The 16,841-nt window shown below is 42.2% G+C and overlaps 1 protein-coding gene across 4 annotated transcripts in view; it reads left to right on the top strand.

The window, feature by feature from the left end:
* Positions 1–16,841, top strand: part of ASIC2 (acid sensing ion channel subunit 2) — a 464,091-nt gene that overhangs the window by 412,139 nt on the left and 35,111 nt on the right. For all 4 annotated transcript variants that reach the window (XM_020785623.3, XM_078377910.1, XM_073004296.2 and 1 more), the window contains one exon: positions 11,715–11,842. In XM_020785623.3, coding sequence (XP_020641282.2) covers positions 11,715–11,842 — 128 coding nt within the window. The remainder of the gene's footprint in view (positions 1–11,714; positions 11,843–16,841) is intronic.

Below are 16,841 nucleotides of genomic sequence, written 5' to 3'. Positions count from 1 at the left end.
AGATGAACTTTCTCGTGCTCTCATGTTTGCTAAGCATAAATGGAATTGCTTGGTGGAAAGAGTAGGTTGATTGGGGATCAAGGAATGCTGAATCACAGCAGCGGAGAAACCTTATATTCAAATTGGGGATAAAAATAGTTGCATGGTGCTGGAGACGGGGGGTCTGAAGAGCCAAGAACTGTGTGCAGTACCAGACTTGAAGCTATGCACCCAACATGAGCTATGCACCCAACATGCATGCACATGGACATAAATATTTACATGCACATACTTTTCTTTCCCTCAACATCTCATTGCATAGGGAAGAAGAAGTTATCCCCCCCTCACCCCAGAGATCAAGCAATGATGTTTCTTAAATGGAGATGTTACCACATGAGGTGATGAGCCTCCCAGCAGTGGATCACAAACAACAAAGACCTCCACGGCACCTGAAAAACTAATAAGTTTGATTTGGCTTATGCTTTCATGGGCCAAAGCCGATTTCTTTAAATCAACCCCCACCCCCCGAAAAAAAAAGCTTGGATCCTCCTTGATTAAAAACATTCAACATTTTCTATAGCTCACACAGGCTGCCAAGCAGATAGATGACAGTGTTGGAACAGTTCACTAAAAGCAGAAAGTTTCAAAATTACGGTTTTTACAGTGATTTATTCCTTCATCCTTGAAAGACACCTGGAAGACAGGTTGTTATTATTCCCAAGGCGCTAGTACTTCACAAACCTACATCGCTTTTGTGCCAGTTGAATGAAGTTTGGCAAGGGTGATGAAAGAGCTCTGTTACATCTCCTTAGGCTCTTTCTGTTGTTGTTCATAGGAGGGAAGGTCTCCAGTGTAATAGTTACCTCCATCTCAAGGCCCATCCCAAGACATTTTGCAACCCACAGGAGAGCAGGAAGTTGAAAATTCTTCCCTGCTTTTCCTAAATCGAGGCAAGTACAGTACCTAAAGACAGCAGAGGTATCCTGTTACAGGAGGCAGGAAATCACGCAAGCCCCTCTCTCTATCCACATCAGTGAAAATATATTAATAATAAAATATACAAATAACAGTTCCTCTTTCAGACCTTAGATCTGTTGCCTAAGACAACTGCCTCTTTGTGCTTTATGGTAGGCCTAATGGCGGACATTGGCTAGCCCTCAAGGAATTGAGGGTCAAATGAAATGATACAATTAGTGTACCCTTAGAAGTTTGTTTAAGAGGTTTTTAAAAAGCTGCTCTACTTATTCTAACAGGAGCTTGCCTCATTTTGCAAATTAGCTTGCTTCTGTTTTGCATTTGGTCATTGGAAGATAGCATGGTCTCATTTGCATGTCTGATTTCTTAGATATCTCTCTTTGAAGGATTTGGGTGTCTGGAGGAGAAACAGGAGATATCAGTTTCCCTTAATTATTTGATCTGACCCTAAGGCTGAAAGGGAATGGTTTTTCCCAAGCCTCCCATAACTAAGCTTACCATTAAACCTACACATATGGTCTAAAGCAAGGTTGAACATTAAAATTTTGTCCCAGGGAAAATCGGACCCTATCGTCATTAATTTCAATTAAAACCATGAGTTTGCAGTTTCTTTGTGGTGCAGAGGCAATTGCATGATGATTATTTGGAGAGAGACAAGGACTAAAATGCAAAATAAAATAAAATCCCACAAGTATCAGTGTATAGCCAGACTTAAAATATGGGAGTGTCATAGCCATAAGCAATACACACCTTTCTCACCAACCAGAAAGGTTTCCTACAGCCTCAGGAGAGCACTAGAGCAATGAAACGGGAGAGATTTGGAGAGGGAGGCAAAGAGGAAAAGGGGCTTCCCATCTGTTAAAGAGTAACAACTGCATGGCTGTGTTCAAGCATGACATTTGCCTCCAGCTGGCTTCTTAATGAGCCTGAATTGGCCATCAGTCTTTGACTGTTGAATACTTTAAGACATTGAGAATCTCTCCAATGAAGGTTGTAGATCAAAGAATCAGCTTTGCAAATGCAAATAAATAAATAAATGGGTCAATAGTTTGTTTTTTGGCAGGGTCACCCTCGCCTTTGTTACCTGTGGAGTAGCAGAGGGAGAGATTAAGCAGGAAGGTGGGATTAAGGAAAGTTTTAAGCCTTAGTAATGGCAGATAGCTGTGCCTCATTTCTTGTTTTATGTGTACAGATGGTTGGCATGGACAGAGTTTGTGTCATGCTTTCCAAATGTGAAGTATTTAGCTAGCCAAGTGTTACTTAGAAACAAGAAGGCGAGTAAAATAAATTGTGTTACAACACCCATGCATTGGAAGCATGAAATAAAACACAGTATGGTCATACCTCTATCAGGACCAAAAAGAATGTCGGAAAAGGTGTGAGCAAACTTTTGCACTCTCCAGAACATTCTTCATCAGACTCTGCAGTAAACAGATCAGGGCCAATATCCTACTGAGAGGTTGAACAAAGGCTATGACACGCATTTGTGTTTTGGTCCATTGTGGGAACTAGCTGATTTGCTCCTTTTATAGGTGGCGAGTTACATAAATGCCAGCACAAAACTGTCCACCTCCAGAATATTCCTAACTACACGTCTCAGGCTCCCTGTCATGGGCAATGGCATTTTAGGCACAGGTAGAATTGCTTTGTTTTGGTTTGTTTCCAGCATGCGCAATCCCTGGGATAGAATCAAAGTGGAGCTTCCTGCTTTAAATTTCCCATATGGCATCAGTTTGCCATTATTGTTAAGTTTCACCACTTAATAATATTGGGAAATGAAAAACATCCTTTGCGTAGTCATTTAATGATATTGGGATTTTGCTTCCTCCCTCTGCTTCTTCATGGCAGGACACAGAGATGAAACAAAATTTTTTTTATAAAGCCTGTTAGGATAGCGTTGTTGCACTGTATTTTAAAAACAAGTTAAAGGAGGATTTCTTTCTTTAAGTGTATTTGAGGTGCATATGCTATGTGGATGCAAAGATTGTAGCAGATGGCATAGCGAACCTCTGCATAACCTTAGCCCAGTTCATCCTGCTCCAATAGAGCTGTCTAGCTAACCCCTCAGAGTAGATCCAGTGAATCAACTGTTAGATGGTAAGTCGACCCTTATGTAAATCCCACCGGATGAGTGGATCTACTTTAGTTAGGTATAGCAACAGAATACTAGCCCAGGAAGAGGAGAGGGGTGGAGCTGGTCATCATATTGTGTGAGCCTAATCCCCCTTCTCCCCAAAATATAAATCTTCTCACAGACTTACATGGAATGCAGCAGACAGCGTTCAATGCAAAAGTCAGATTGCCAGAAGCACTCAGGGCCATTGGGACAAAGCAACAGCTGTGGGCATTTTCTCCTGCTTTAAAATTATATGGAAACTAGCAGATGTTATTTAGAGATTGTTCCTAGTAATGTGTTAACCTAACTGTGGTTTCTAAACTTTTTTTTGGGGGGGGGGTCAGGGTGAGTACAGCCACTTGGATTTTTTGCCTCATTATTTCCTCTCAAATTTTGTTCTGAGTTGAAGAATCAAATGTATGAAAAGATTTGTAGTCCAAAATGGGCCATCTAATCTTTAATGTCTCTTTTTTGCTGTTCCCAAAACTGTTGGGGATGGGAAATATGTGTCCGCTGTATGCTGCCAGAATACAGTTCCTATCATCCCTCACTTTTGGTTATTTTTGCTAAGGGTGAGGGGAGGTGCAATTCTATAGGATCTGCAAGGTTGCCCTTTGCCTACACAGGCTCTAGGTGAGAAACAGAATTATGTTTTTTTCATTCCGTTTGATGGCACAGTAAGTAATTAGACTGTCCTTGGTTTTTATCATGTTTGTTTTTAAAATGATATGTTTTAAGATGCAGCCTTGTACATGTTTACAAATTCGTGATCTCCATTAGCAATAACACACATTACACAACGGGTTCAATAGGACTTCAAAGTAAACATACACAGGACTTCAGTGTATATTATTTTTATGTAGCATTTATTTTTGTACTTAAAATATTTTTTTTATTGTGGTGCTTAGACAATGTAGCCATTCAGTCTTGAATTGCTGCTTGGAAATGACCTCAAATATTTACTTATGCTACTGAAATTCTGAAAGAATGTAGCCTGATAGGTGCATATATGGGACAATCCATCTTCCTATACTGTTGCCTGAAGAATTTGTGGAATCTCTGCCCTAATCTTTAGGGCAGGGGTGGGCAAAATGTGGTCCTCCACATTATATTCCCTAGCTAGTATAGCAAAAGATGAAGAATACCAGTGGCTGTCATCCTGAAGTATCTGTTTTTCATGTTGAGACATTCTCAACCCAATTGAGAAAGGCCTAATGTGTCTATTGAATAGCAGAGGCCTATTGTAGATGGTAGCTATGTGCACAGCACAGAGCCTTTAATACTCCAAACAAGTCAGTGAAATAATGTTCCTGTTGGAATCAGTCAACAGCTAAAATGTGAGTTTTTTTCAGCTGTGTGGAATTTCGATAGCCAAACGTCCAGCTACCCTTATATATATATATATATATAGAGAGAGAGAGAGAGAGAGAGAGAGAGAGAGATTAGATTAGATAAGATAGACAGACAGACAGACAGACACAGAGATAGACAGACAGACAGACAGACAGACAGAGACAGACATACGAGAAAAGAATAAGGTTGTAGGAGTAGTAGCACTTAACAGAGATATGAAAGGTAAGGCTCAGCAAAGTTTTCATGTTTTGCTTCATGCAAAACCTTTCCGCTTCTAAACGGCTTTGTGGAATGAGCAGCGATGAGGTCTAGCAATGATTTGGCAGCAGCGCCCCTCCCCTCCTCTTCCTGGAACTGTCTCTTGAGTGGGCACCCACTAGAGGGGGCAGTGCTCTGAACTGCAGATCAGCAAACAAACTCTGCCGAACAAGCAGTTCATGCCCATCTCTAATCACCAGGCTTCGGACTTCTTCAGTTGCTGTAGTGAAAAAGCAATGGCCTTGCAATGCAATGCAGTTTATCTCATGGACTGCAGATGACCAGGATGCCATCTGCAATATGTAGGCAAAACAAAAACAGATCTACGTGCAAAATTCAGACGCCTGAAGTCTGCCATCTTGACTAAGAAGGTGGAACAACCAGTGGCCAGACACTTTAACTCGGGGCATCATAGCCTATTTGGCTTGGCTTGGCTTAGAATAGAGATACCAAACGTGTTAGAAAAGATTTAAAAAGAGGGAAGGATTCTGGCAACCATAATACTTCATAGCTTGAATCTAGAGGACAATACCTAGGAGCATTCATCTGCTTTGGACTATCCTGTCCTCTAGGCTCAAGATTACAAACTTGTGTTCAAGCCAACATGATTAGGGACCTCCTTCAGACCTTGAGGATATAGATGCCTTTGAATTGTGGTGCTGGAGTAGACTCTTGAGAGTTCCCTGGACTGCAAAGAGAACAAACCTATCAATTCTAAAGGAAATCAACCCCGAGTGCTCATTGGAAGGACAGATCCTGAAGCTGAGGCTCCAGTACTTTGGCCATCTCATGAGAAGAGAAGACTCATTGGAAAAGACTTTGATGTTGGGAAAGTGTGAAGGCAAGAGGAGAAGGGGACGACCAAGGATGAGATGGTTGGACAGTGTCATCGAAGCAACCAACATGAATTTGACACAACTCCAGGAGGCGGTGGAAGACAGGAGGGCCTGGCATGCTCTGGTCCATGGGGTCACGAAGAGTCGGACACGACTAAACGACTGAACAAACAAACAAACCTTATACTTGGTCAGACCCTTGATCCTACTAGCCCAGTGTTGTCATTCTCACCAGAAGTACTGGGAGTTCAGTATTCAGACAAAATTATTTCCTAGCCCTAACCCAGGATCACTGGTGGTTGTGGTGGCCTCCTATTCAAGTAGTTACCAAGCCTAATTAGCTTCCGAAATTAAGGGAGATTATGTTTAGGAATGGCTTCTGTAGGAACTGAACAAAACACCAAGAGCTGGCTTTTATACAGGTAATTTTATAAATTATGAGATAGAGTGCTTAGACATAGATGCATAAGAAAAAATACCGCCTAGAGTGGTCGAAATGACTAGATAGGTGGGGTATAAATACAATCAATCAATCAATCAATCAATCAATCAATAAATAAATAAATAAATAAATAAATAAATAAATAAATAAATAAATAAATAAATAAATAAATAAATAAATAAAGACTTAAGTCATTTCTTGCCCCAAGAAGTTTTAAAGTTCAACTTGAGACTAGAAATGAATCTTTACACTTGAGATGAAGGGGAACAGAGAATCAGTGTGAACGAGTACTATTAGGCGTGTTTCAATGTCAGCTCGTTCAGAGCAGAGCAGGTTGAGCCATAGAACATACAGGTTTTAAGGAAGGAATTGAAGGAAGATTCTAAAACTGTTCTGAGAGGGAGTTTTAGGCACAGACGAAGCAAGGAGAATGGGTCTGTCTTTCATACTTCTGCATTCTCAGAGTGAGCTTGGAGTGTTCTCAGGTAAAGACTGCAAGCCTCTTCTCAATATGCATCCCACATTAAGCATCAAGCCAAGGAGGTGGAATCTCTACCTGGCCCTGTACCTGCCCATAGTTGCTATTTTGTGTTTTGTCAAGATTAAACATGATGCCACATGGCAGAACTCCAGCCGAGCCAGGTACATTTTCCATAAGGATCTAGGGACAGCGCCTTTATGACCTAGATATTACACAATCTGCTTTTTAATAATAACCTCAGGATATATGGCCTCTGGATTTTGGCTGCAAGCACAATCTGCTGCACTAAAAATAGTCAGCATGTGTAATGCACTTAGTTTGCAATGCTCCCTGTTACTCAGAGGGCTTGGAATCACAGCTTCACTGTACAAAGAGACTTGAAGTAGAGAGAGTGAAGGCTAGATGGGTGACTGGCTTTGCCTACCATTTGCTAGTCTGGAGCCAAAGGGGAGAGAAAAAAGGTCATATAGCCTCCCATTGCAACACAGTGATGCTTTTCCTTGAATCCTTGAACCTCCCACCCTAACATCTGTTTTTGATTGTTACCTTCCAGCAAAACCAGTTTCAGCTCCAGTTGGAGGTTCAACCTCCCTGTCCTGAATTATGTAAAGGCATTTATGCTGGGGAGAAGGGGTTGCTGTTTTCAAAAGTAAAGGAAAATTTCATTCTTCCCATAGTCAGAAGACTACTTTTTGAAGCAAAGAAATCCTTACCTATAATTTCCGCATCTGCTGCAAATATAGAAGCAAAGTGAAGGAGGTGGGTGGGTGAGGAAAGGAAGATCTTAGCCACCCACACATCACCATGTTGTCGGTACATGTAGCATAGGCACCTGTCTTGGCCACAATCCAGGTTTCTGTATCAATAAACCTCCAGTTGGTCTCCTAGGGAGGTAATAGAAATGGTTACTTGCCATGCGTTATTTTCCATAAAAGAGGTTGTGGAGCCTAGGCCTGTCTGGAAAGAAAGGTCCTCTGTCCTGGGAATGCTTTACAGTCTCATCAGTATTTTATTGGACTTGGATTTAATCATTTATATCAGCTTTTTAGTTAGCTGTTCAGGCCAGGAGTGATGGTGTTATAGCCCAGCACATCCGGAAGGAGGGACATTGGAGAAGACTGACACATATATCAGTGCTTCTTGGGCTCTTTAATGAGCTGCAGTCCTTTATTTTGATTTCATTATTAGGCAATTCCACTGACTATTTTGCCGTCAGCTGAAATGGGAGCTTTGCCAATTGAAATCAGAGGTTATCTGTATATTTGCAATTACCAGCTTCCAATTCAAACCATGGAAAATAAAGAGATACTCAAAACCGTGTTTTAGGGAAGACATCTCTAATGGTTCTACAAATGGAGAAGGATGGCCGTAAAGGACAATCCGGTTGATAACAAGCCCTTCAGATATTCTTAGGCGCACTTCTCTAATCTTGAAGCACGAGCTGCTAAAGAGGATTTTAAAACAGATTGAAGTAGCCTTCTTATGACATGAAGGACTAAGAAGAAACCGATGGTTACACTTACTCAAATCCCACACCGGCACAGCCTGAACAGGAGGCAAACAAAAGGACTCATTGTGTGGTGCATTTGAGATGATGAAAAATAATGCCGTGTGTTGAGTTTTCATGAGGCTTGCTTTTCAGCATTCAGCTCAGTTGGGTGGTGGTAAGTGGGCCAGTGGTAAGTGAAAACTCCCCTTCCTTCAACTGTTTTGCAGGGTTTTCAAGCATTAATGGCCAAATCTCTTGCTGTTTCAGTGACGTTTATTGATATTTGAAAGGAATTCTTGTTTGAATGGTCCCAGACAATCAGGGTGTTTGTGAGAGGAGCTTGCCAGTGGGCCTCTTTGTTCAGAAGATATGGATTTGTGGCCTGTCTCCCTAAATAACCTCCCCAAAGTTATCTAACATGGAAGGACATTGCTGGTCAAGTTGTTACAGTGTGATCTAGAATCCCTCCCTTGTCCCAAAAATGTTTGGAGATGGGGGATAATTTTATAGTGTTGGAATAGTGTTGGATAACGCCACTCAGTACATATTTTATCCTTCCATTTTTAAAAATTATTTCTGGACTAAGTGGGAAAATAATGGCTAAAATGCTGGACAGAGATTTTTCTGCTCTGCATAGAACCAATACATTGGTTGAGGTTGGGGTTTAGCTGTGAAACCCATTGCACCATTCACTCTTGCTCAGCCTGACATATCCCAGAGAAATGTTATGAAGGTAAAGCATGGAGGAAATGTGGCAAAGGTAAAGGTTCCCCTTGACATTCAGTCCAGTCGTGTCCAACTCTAGGGCACGGGGCTCATTCCCGTTTCCAAGCCGTAGAGCCAGTGTTTTGTCCATAAACACTTTCCGTGGTCACGTGGCCAGCGCGACTAGACACGGAACGCCACTACATTCCCACCGTGATGGTACCTATTTATCTACTCACATTTGCATGCTTTCGAACTGCTAGGTCGGCAGGAGCTGGGACAAACGATGGGAGCTCACTCCATCGCGTGGATTTGATCTTACGACTGCTCGTCTTCTGACCTGGCATCACAGAGGCTTCTGCGGTTTAACCCACAGTGCCACCATGTCCCAATGTGGCCAAGAGCTCACTGCAAATGCACGTAATCAGTTTCCTACACTAGTAGTGAGTTCAACTCAGTCATTCTTAGTAGGGGCCATATGACCCCCTGTAGGACACTGGCACATTTGAAGGGGGCCACAGATTAATCTGTTGATGATGTATCTTTGTTTGCACATAGCCGAAGGTTTCCTTGTTCGACAGGGGGCCCTGGAACTTGAGAAGAGCTCCTAAAAGGACCGTGGCATCATCATCATCATCATAATGGTTGAGAATGGCAGGACTAGATGACCCGTGGTATCCCTCCCCATGATTCTAATGCATTAACAAGCCCCTTGAATGACCTTTGACTCACCACAAACCATACTGAAGCCTCAATATACCATTCCAAAATGAAGAACTGGAAGTTATATCAGTTGATCCCACTTTTGTTCTTTTCCTTTCATTTGGACTTCTTCTGTGCTGCTTCTTTATTTCTTAACGTTATTTTCCTCAGCTGGCTAACAGACAAGTTTTAATATTTATACGTTTGCATGCTGAAGAGTCATAATAACGGCATGAAAAAATAATGATGGCAAGCTGTAATGCTAAATCCACTTATCTCTTAACAGGCATGGTTTTTTGCCAGCCCAAGCAAAGGGTGTGTTTGTGCCTTTCAGAGACAGATACAGAGTGAAACCTGTAGCAAAAGGATAAACCACAATGCAAAATTGACAGCATAGACTTCCAAAGCCTGTTATTGACCCAAGTGGTGTGCTGATTGGCTGAAAACCTATTTTAAAAGAAATCCCACACCTGCTCGGTGTATTTGTGGAAGCAACTAATGCTGTACCCATAGAGACAACCTGCCATTATGTAAAGGAGTGAGGCCTTAGTTCTGTAAAAATTAAATTAAAAAAAAATCTATTTCTCTTTGAGCTGTTTTTGTACTTTTCAGACAGAAAGGCAAAGCTTGAAAAGGTTATGTATAAGAGACGGTTCTCTGTGCCACAGCTATAAAAGCTTTTTAAAAGAAGTCTGGTCACAGAGGACTTGAGATGAAGCTCCCCTCCTCTCCTGCCCCCAACACGTGCCATCTCATCAAGCCATTTTGCGAACACATAGCTAGAATTTTCTAGAGTGTGAAATAAAAACATTACAACTGCTTGCACATCCTTGCCATCTGTGACCCAGGGTGACAGCTAAGCTCCTAGATACAGGTTGGGAGGTGAGCCAAAATGAATTGAATTAGGAGGAGACATTCCTTCTAAAAAGCACAACTTGAAGTCTAGACAACTACACACAGAATTCCACCAGCATTGTTACCTGGTTTTGCTTGTCAGATATCATTTGGTTCAGACCCACCTTCGAGATTTCAAGTCCAAAGTAGCTGATGCCCTAAAGAGACTTGGGGGGGGGGGGTTGTTGACAGTTAATCACCCATAACTTTCAGGTAAGGGCTAGCACTGATGTGGCTAAAGACCAAAAGACAATGGTTAGGTTGATTATTTGATGCACTTACAAATATTTCATCATAAATCTGAGAGATCATTGCCCATGAGATAATATCAAATTATGTTTTAAAAATAGCATGCACATTCACCTTTCCTTCAGATTTTGCACCTTAATTTGAAAAGTCAATGAAAGATCTCAATTCAGTGTTAATCCTACCTAGAGCGGAACTGTTAATCTCAACTACTTTGTCCCACTGATTTTGCTGGGCTACCTTAGGTAGGGCTAATGTTACATTCAAGCCCAAAAGTTTGAAACAATAACATCAGGCAACCTCTACCTCATTTCTTCCCTCAAAAGACAGCTTAGTAAGAGGAAGATCTAAAACAGTAAGAATGAAGGGGAACACTGGTATAGCCTGCCTCCGACTTTTCATTCGGTGGTATGACTGGGGCAGGATCTGGGGGCATGCCCTTAGGTTTCCACTTAACAGAATGAACAGGAGAACTCCTGAATGGATGACCACATTTTGAAGTTAAGGAAGGACTATATATGACTGTCTAAACAATCACCTCACTCAATAATGGCTGTGTCTATAATTACCCATTTACAACACTGCATGCCTACTTTGTCTTCAAGTTCTAGCATCAGCAACTTTGGTAGGAGACTGTGAATGCCTGTCTATCAGGCATTTTTATTATTGTTCTTGTTGTGAACATTGATTGTAGAAGGTATTGACAGAGCTATGTCTATTCCACAATCACACTGTGCATGCCGAGAAATTGGTACAGAGTGCAGAATTGTAAATTATCCCCCAGAGGTAATACTGAGGCTCAGGAGATGTCAGGAGCTATAATACTGGCTCACAGCATTTAGAATTTTTGGTTTCTTTCAATGTAGTGCATCTGTTGATATAATCTTCCCATGTTACTACATAGGGTTTGTGTCCTCCCTAGGGGTAAGCAAAGTATCATTTTCATGTGCCCAACAGGAGATCCTCTACCTTGTGAAGAATATGGGGGTTGCAGGCCAACAACACCTGAAGGGATACAAGTTTCCCATTCCTATATTATACAAAATATGCAGTTACTTGCAAATTGATTTGCTTCTTGAGTCTGCAAAATTCAGCTTTTTTGGACATAAATGTTGGTGTTATAACCTAGTAATAATGTTAATAGTAATTATTATTTAACTCAGAGTATGCATGACCCCTTGATTGTTGAAAGGAAAAGGTACTCTCCTTCTGATTTTCTTTTCCCTTTCTCTTGGCAGATGAAACAACTTTTGAAGCTGGAGTCAAAGTCCAGATTCACAGTCAGTCTGAGCCACCGTTTGTTCAGGAGCTTGGGTTTGGCGTGGCACCTGGGTTCCAGACTTTTGTAGCCACGCAAGAGCAAAGGGTGAGTCCTGGTTTCCTCGCAGCTCTTGACTTTCTTACTATATTCCTTCTGAATCCAGGAAGGGAGAAGGGTCAGTAGCTGTTCCTATGCACCCTATAACTAGTTACTGTGGGCACATAGTCATCTCTACCTCTTGAGGTCTGTAAATAGCATGTTGAAATGAATTTAAAGTGCTAACAATGGGAGTCACTCTCAAGTCTCAGGTAACTGAGATCACCAGGCTGGCAGACCATTTACCCTTTTGTCTGCCTGGATGTTTTAATATTAAAATTTGCCAGTAGGGCAGGTAAGATGATTCCATTCCTAGTTATGGCTAATTATGTTTGCTGTGAAAATTGCTGAGTTGAAATGTTACATCTCTCACCGGGGTGAAGGAAATCTTTGCAGGCATGTTCATGAAAATTTAACATCTGCTGCAAGATTGGGAAAGGGGAATAAATACCATATGATAGGTGGAAACACAAGAGTGAGGTGATCCGTGGAAGGCTTTGAGGAGGGCTGTGAAGAGAGAGAAGAAAAGTGAGGAAGAATGAGAGAAGGATGATTTTCCAGAAAAGGCATAAGAGAGCAAGAGGAAGGAGGCATCCAGGATGGGAAGGGTTACCTTGCTTTGTTATGGGAGGCAGCCAAGTTATTTCTGCTTGTGGAGAAACCTTACATTGATCTTTTAAGACAAATTGTGCTCAGAGGATGCAGAAAGACACTCTGAGCTTTGTACTGGCACACACACACACACACACACACACACACACACACGTCTATCTTGTGTGTATGTGTGTGTGTACGGTATATATACATGTTACACACACACTTCAAGAAATATATATGTCTCTGTGTACATATATACATATGCTGTTTTTACAAGAACAACTGCAGAAGGCAGAAACTGAAATGTTTTTCTTAAATGCTTCTGTTTGGTGTTTGTTTTTATATGCTTTTTAAAACTTTGCATGTTTGTATATATATATATGTTTTTACATATATATTAGCTTTTGGAGCACTAAGAGCTCTTTGTCAGGAAAAGCCCATCCTCTGTCTAATGTAGACACAGCAGTCCAGGAAAGGTGTTTTCACCTGTGAGGTTTGAATTGCCCACAGGCTGTCTCACACCATCTAGTATGAGTGTTGTTCATATGGAAGAAATAACATTAAAGAGAATTTTGTGACATGACTGAGCCTCTGATCAAGGATGGGTGAGAATTTAATGTCTGATCTTTTTTGTTCAGAACTTTAAAAATGTGCACCTTTCTTTATATTTGGAATTGAAAGAATGTGTGATTTTAGGAAGATGAGGGTGAGAGAAACAAAAACTCGACAGATTTTTTTTTTTGCCCAGAATAGGGGTTTCGAGTGTGCAGTTCTTGTAATGTCTGGTGCTGGATCTCAGTGTATTCAGCCATGCTGGTGCTACATTGTACTTTCTCAGAAGCTCCTCATCTTTAACACCTGCATGGCAGATAGGTATGGTGTGATACCTTCTACCCTGGGACAAACTCTAACTACTACACTCTGTTTTTCATCTCAGTTCATTTCTTGAAGGATTTTATCAAATCTACAAACCTGTCATCCAGGCAAAACGAACTTGAGTTTTAGAAAATCTGAATGCAGGAGAAAATGGAAATGGAGGATTTTCCCGACTCTGTTTCTAAAGCTTTGTTGTTCTGTGCTGTCAAGTCACCTCCAACCTATGGTGACCATATGAATAAGCAATCTCCAAAATGTCCTGTCCACAAAAGCCCTGCTCTGCTCATGCAAACTCAAGCCTGTGGTTCATTTAGGGAATCAATCCATCTCTTATTTGAATTTTCCAGCTGCCTACAACCTTTCCCAGCATTATTGCTTTTTTCCAGACAGTTGTGCCTTCTCATGATGTGCCCAAAGTAGAGCAGCCCCTGTTTCAACATTTTTGCTTCCAGAAATAGTTTGGTCTTGATTTGTTCTAGGGCCTGCTTCTTTGTCTCTCTGGTAGTCCAGGGTATCCACAAAGCTGTCCCCCAGCTTCGTATTTCAAACAAAATAAATTTTTCTCTCTCTCTCATCTTTCTTTACTGTCCAGTTTTTACACCTGTACATGGTCATCCACAAGAGTGTGGATGGTCTTGCTCTTCAGTAGCTTTGGAGGAGGAGACCATGATGGAGCTCCCACTGAGGATGCAGGAGTCCCAATGCAAACTAAGATGCATCCACCCCCTTCAAGGCAGCTACTGGGCACCAGTGATAGCTGAAGTTGACACTGGTGGAGGAGGCAATGGCAGTGACACTAAAGGTGCACTTTTGCTGATACTGCACAGAAGGTGGCAGGGGTAAACCCCTGCTGAACTTTCCTTGCTATGAAACCTCTATGATGAGACAGTCCAAAGCTTAGAAAAGTTATTTTTGTGAGCCACCACTCCTGGGCTTCCTCATCTACATGGCCATTGATCTTGTTGACCAGAGTCTTCCAAGACATGTTGTCAAAAAAGTTTTTTTAAAATCTCCAAATGCAGCCCCTACTTCTAACCAATGCAAGGGTTAGAATTAATATTTACGAAGTGATTTATGGCTGATGTTTCCTAAAACACATAAACATACATATTGAAATATAAATGCTATTAGAGCAAGTGCTCTCCATCTCCAGCATGCTCCCTGACAACCTTATCACACTGCACAGCTTCTGGCTTTCTTGCCGCCTTTGCCAGCATGGGGACACACTGAAATAGGAGCAATCAGCATCCAGGCTACGGTTGGCTCACTGGGAGAGGCTGCTGTTTTCTGCCACTCTGGCACAGCTTGTCCTCATTACTTATAGTAAGGGGAGGGTGGAAGAAAGAACAACAGGTTCTGCGCAGGAAGAGTACCCCTCCAGACAGTGACCACCTCAAACCCCCCCCCCCAGATGCTTCCATCCACCACCCGTAAGCCTAAGCAAAGCTGCCCGCACCACTTGCATAATAGAAGCAGCAGAGAGAAATCCTCCCAGCATTTGGGAGCCATGGCTTTGTGAGACACACACACACATAGCAGCTGGAGGGAGGGCACTGATAATGCCTTCTGCTCAAAATCCTATTCTCCAGGATCGATGCAGTGTGAATTGCTCACTCTGTACCATTATGGAAGGCATTACTGGGGTCGGAAGCCCTTTCTTCCAGAGCTCGTTATGTCGCCAAAGGCAGGCACGTTAAAGAAGATGAAATGTTCCCTGAAACAGCCATTTCTGCCAATTCGGTCATAAAAATTTAAGAGGCTTCAATTAAGCAACAGGTTAGAGATGTTGTGGTGATATTGGGTAGGACAGCTGAAGTGCACCTCAGAGATTTGTCCCATGAAGCATTGATGTGGAATAGGGAGAGGAGAAAGAAGCCCTCGAAACCAGCAAAAAATGATACGCTAGATCCTCATTTCTTAAAAGAGATTCAAGTTGTACTTTATGTGAGCCAGAAGACAGCTGACACAATCTGTGGGACTGTCAGGAGGAGCTTTGACAGGAGGAATGTATAAGGAAAGAGTGAAGGTGCTTGATGAATTGAGGTGGCAGTCTCCCCTTAGCTTTGGCAGCATCAAGGCAGAAGGCACAGAATCAGGGCTTGGGAGATGTCCTTGTTGGAGTACAGCTTCCAGAATGCTCTGACTAGCATGGCCAGGGGGCCTGCCCAGAGGCAGCAGGAATCTGGGAACATGGGCAGAAAGCACAGAGTAAACAAGGTGCTTATAGACAGGGGACATAGTCTCTCTAGCATGCAAAGAGGTGGGGAGGCTTTCATCAATGCTTTTACCACCCCCATCTCCAATATCTATCCGGCAAGACCAGTTTAACAAAATGAAATGATGTTGTTTACCACAACTTTACCACTTTTGAGAGAGCACGATAGGGAAGTTACAGCCTTTAAAGGAGTGTGGTTCCCTGCTTTGGGTCCTCAGATAGTCTTGGACTAAAACTCCCAATAGCCTTCACCACTAGCTGTGTTGGCCAGGATTTCTGGGAGTTGTAGTCCAATAACATCTGGGCACTCAAGGTTGGGAATCACTGCTTTAAAGCTTTCAGGAGTTGGGGATACCCTCTTTGCAGACAGAAACAAGAGAACACTGGTTAGAATCTTCTAGACCAGTGGTGTCGAACTGTGGCCCTCCAGATGTTCTTGGCCTTCAACTCCCAGAAATCCTGGCCAGCAGAGGTGGTGGTGAAGGCTTCTGGGAGTTGAAGTCCAAGAACATCTGGAGGGCCACAGTTCGACACCACTGTTCTAGACTGACATTTGGGAGATTCTGGTTCTAGTTTCCAGAGCCATGAAACTCGTGAGTAAATGTGGGTCAGTCACAGTCTGTCAGCCTGACCTACACCACAGGGTTGTTATGAGATTAAGGCTGAGGGAAGGAGCAGGACAGCCAGACAGAATATGTTGAGGAAAGATAGAATATAAATGCATCTAGCAATTAACTGTCTAGAAAAAATAAGGTATAAATTAGCCCACAAGGTCAGGCTAAACAAGAGGTTGGGGGAGCTTTTAAAGATTTAAAAGTTGGAAGTACATAGCTAGCAACTACTTTCCCTACACAGAACTGAGTTGTACAGTTTGGAGGAACAAGAGTCGCACACAATGTGACGTGGTTAGAAACGTGGGCTAGAAAATGAGAGGCCGAGATTCATGTCTGCACTGAGTCTAGAAATCAATGGGTAGCCTTGCGTCAGTCTCTCACAGTCTAACCTACATTACAGGATTGTTTTGAGAGCAAGGTAGGGTAGAGGAGAATTATGTATGTCTTTCAGCCACTGTAGGAAGGAGAAGCTACATATGTTTCTTTGGGAAGGTATTTTGGTTTACAGAAAATATTCAAATGCATTTTGTCACCAATTGCATCTCAAAGTGCTTCAGTTCCAGAGGCAGTACCATCATTTTTCATTCTGCCACGATACAAACCGGTCATCAGCGGGGCCGTCCTACCCAATATCACCACAACAACTCCAACCTGTTGCTTAATTGGAGCCTCTTAAATTTGATGACCATATGGCAGCAGAACCAAT

This window comes from Pogona vitticeps, chromosome 6 (assembly GCF_051106095.1).
Source record: "Pogona vitticeps strain Pit_001003342236 chromosome 6, PviZW2.1, whole genome shotgun sequence".
NCBI lineage: Eukaryota > Metazoa > Chordata > Lepidosauria > Squamata > Agamidae > Pogona > Pogona vitticeps.
Note: the sequence above shows the minus strand (reverse complement) of the source record. Positions and strands in the feature narration are given on the sequence as shown.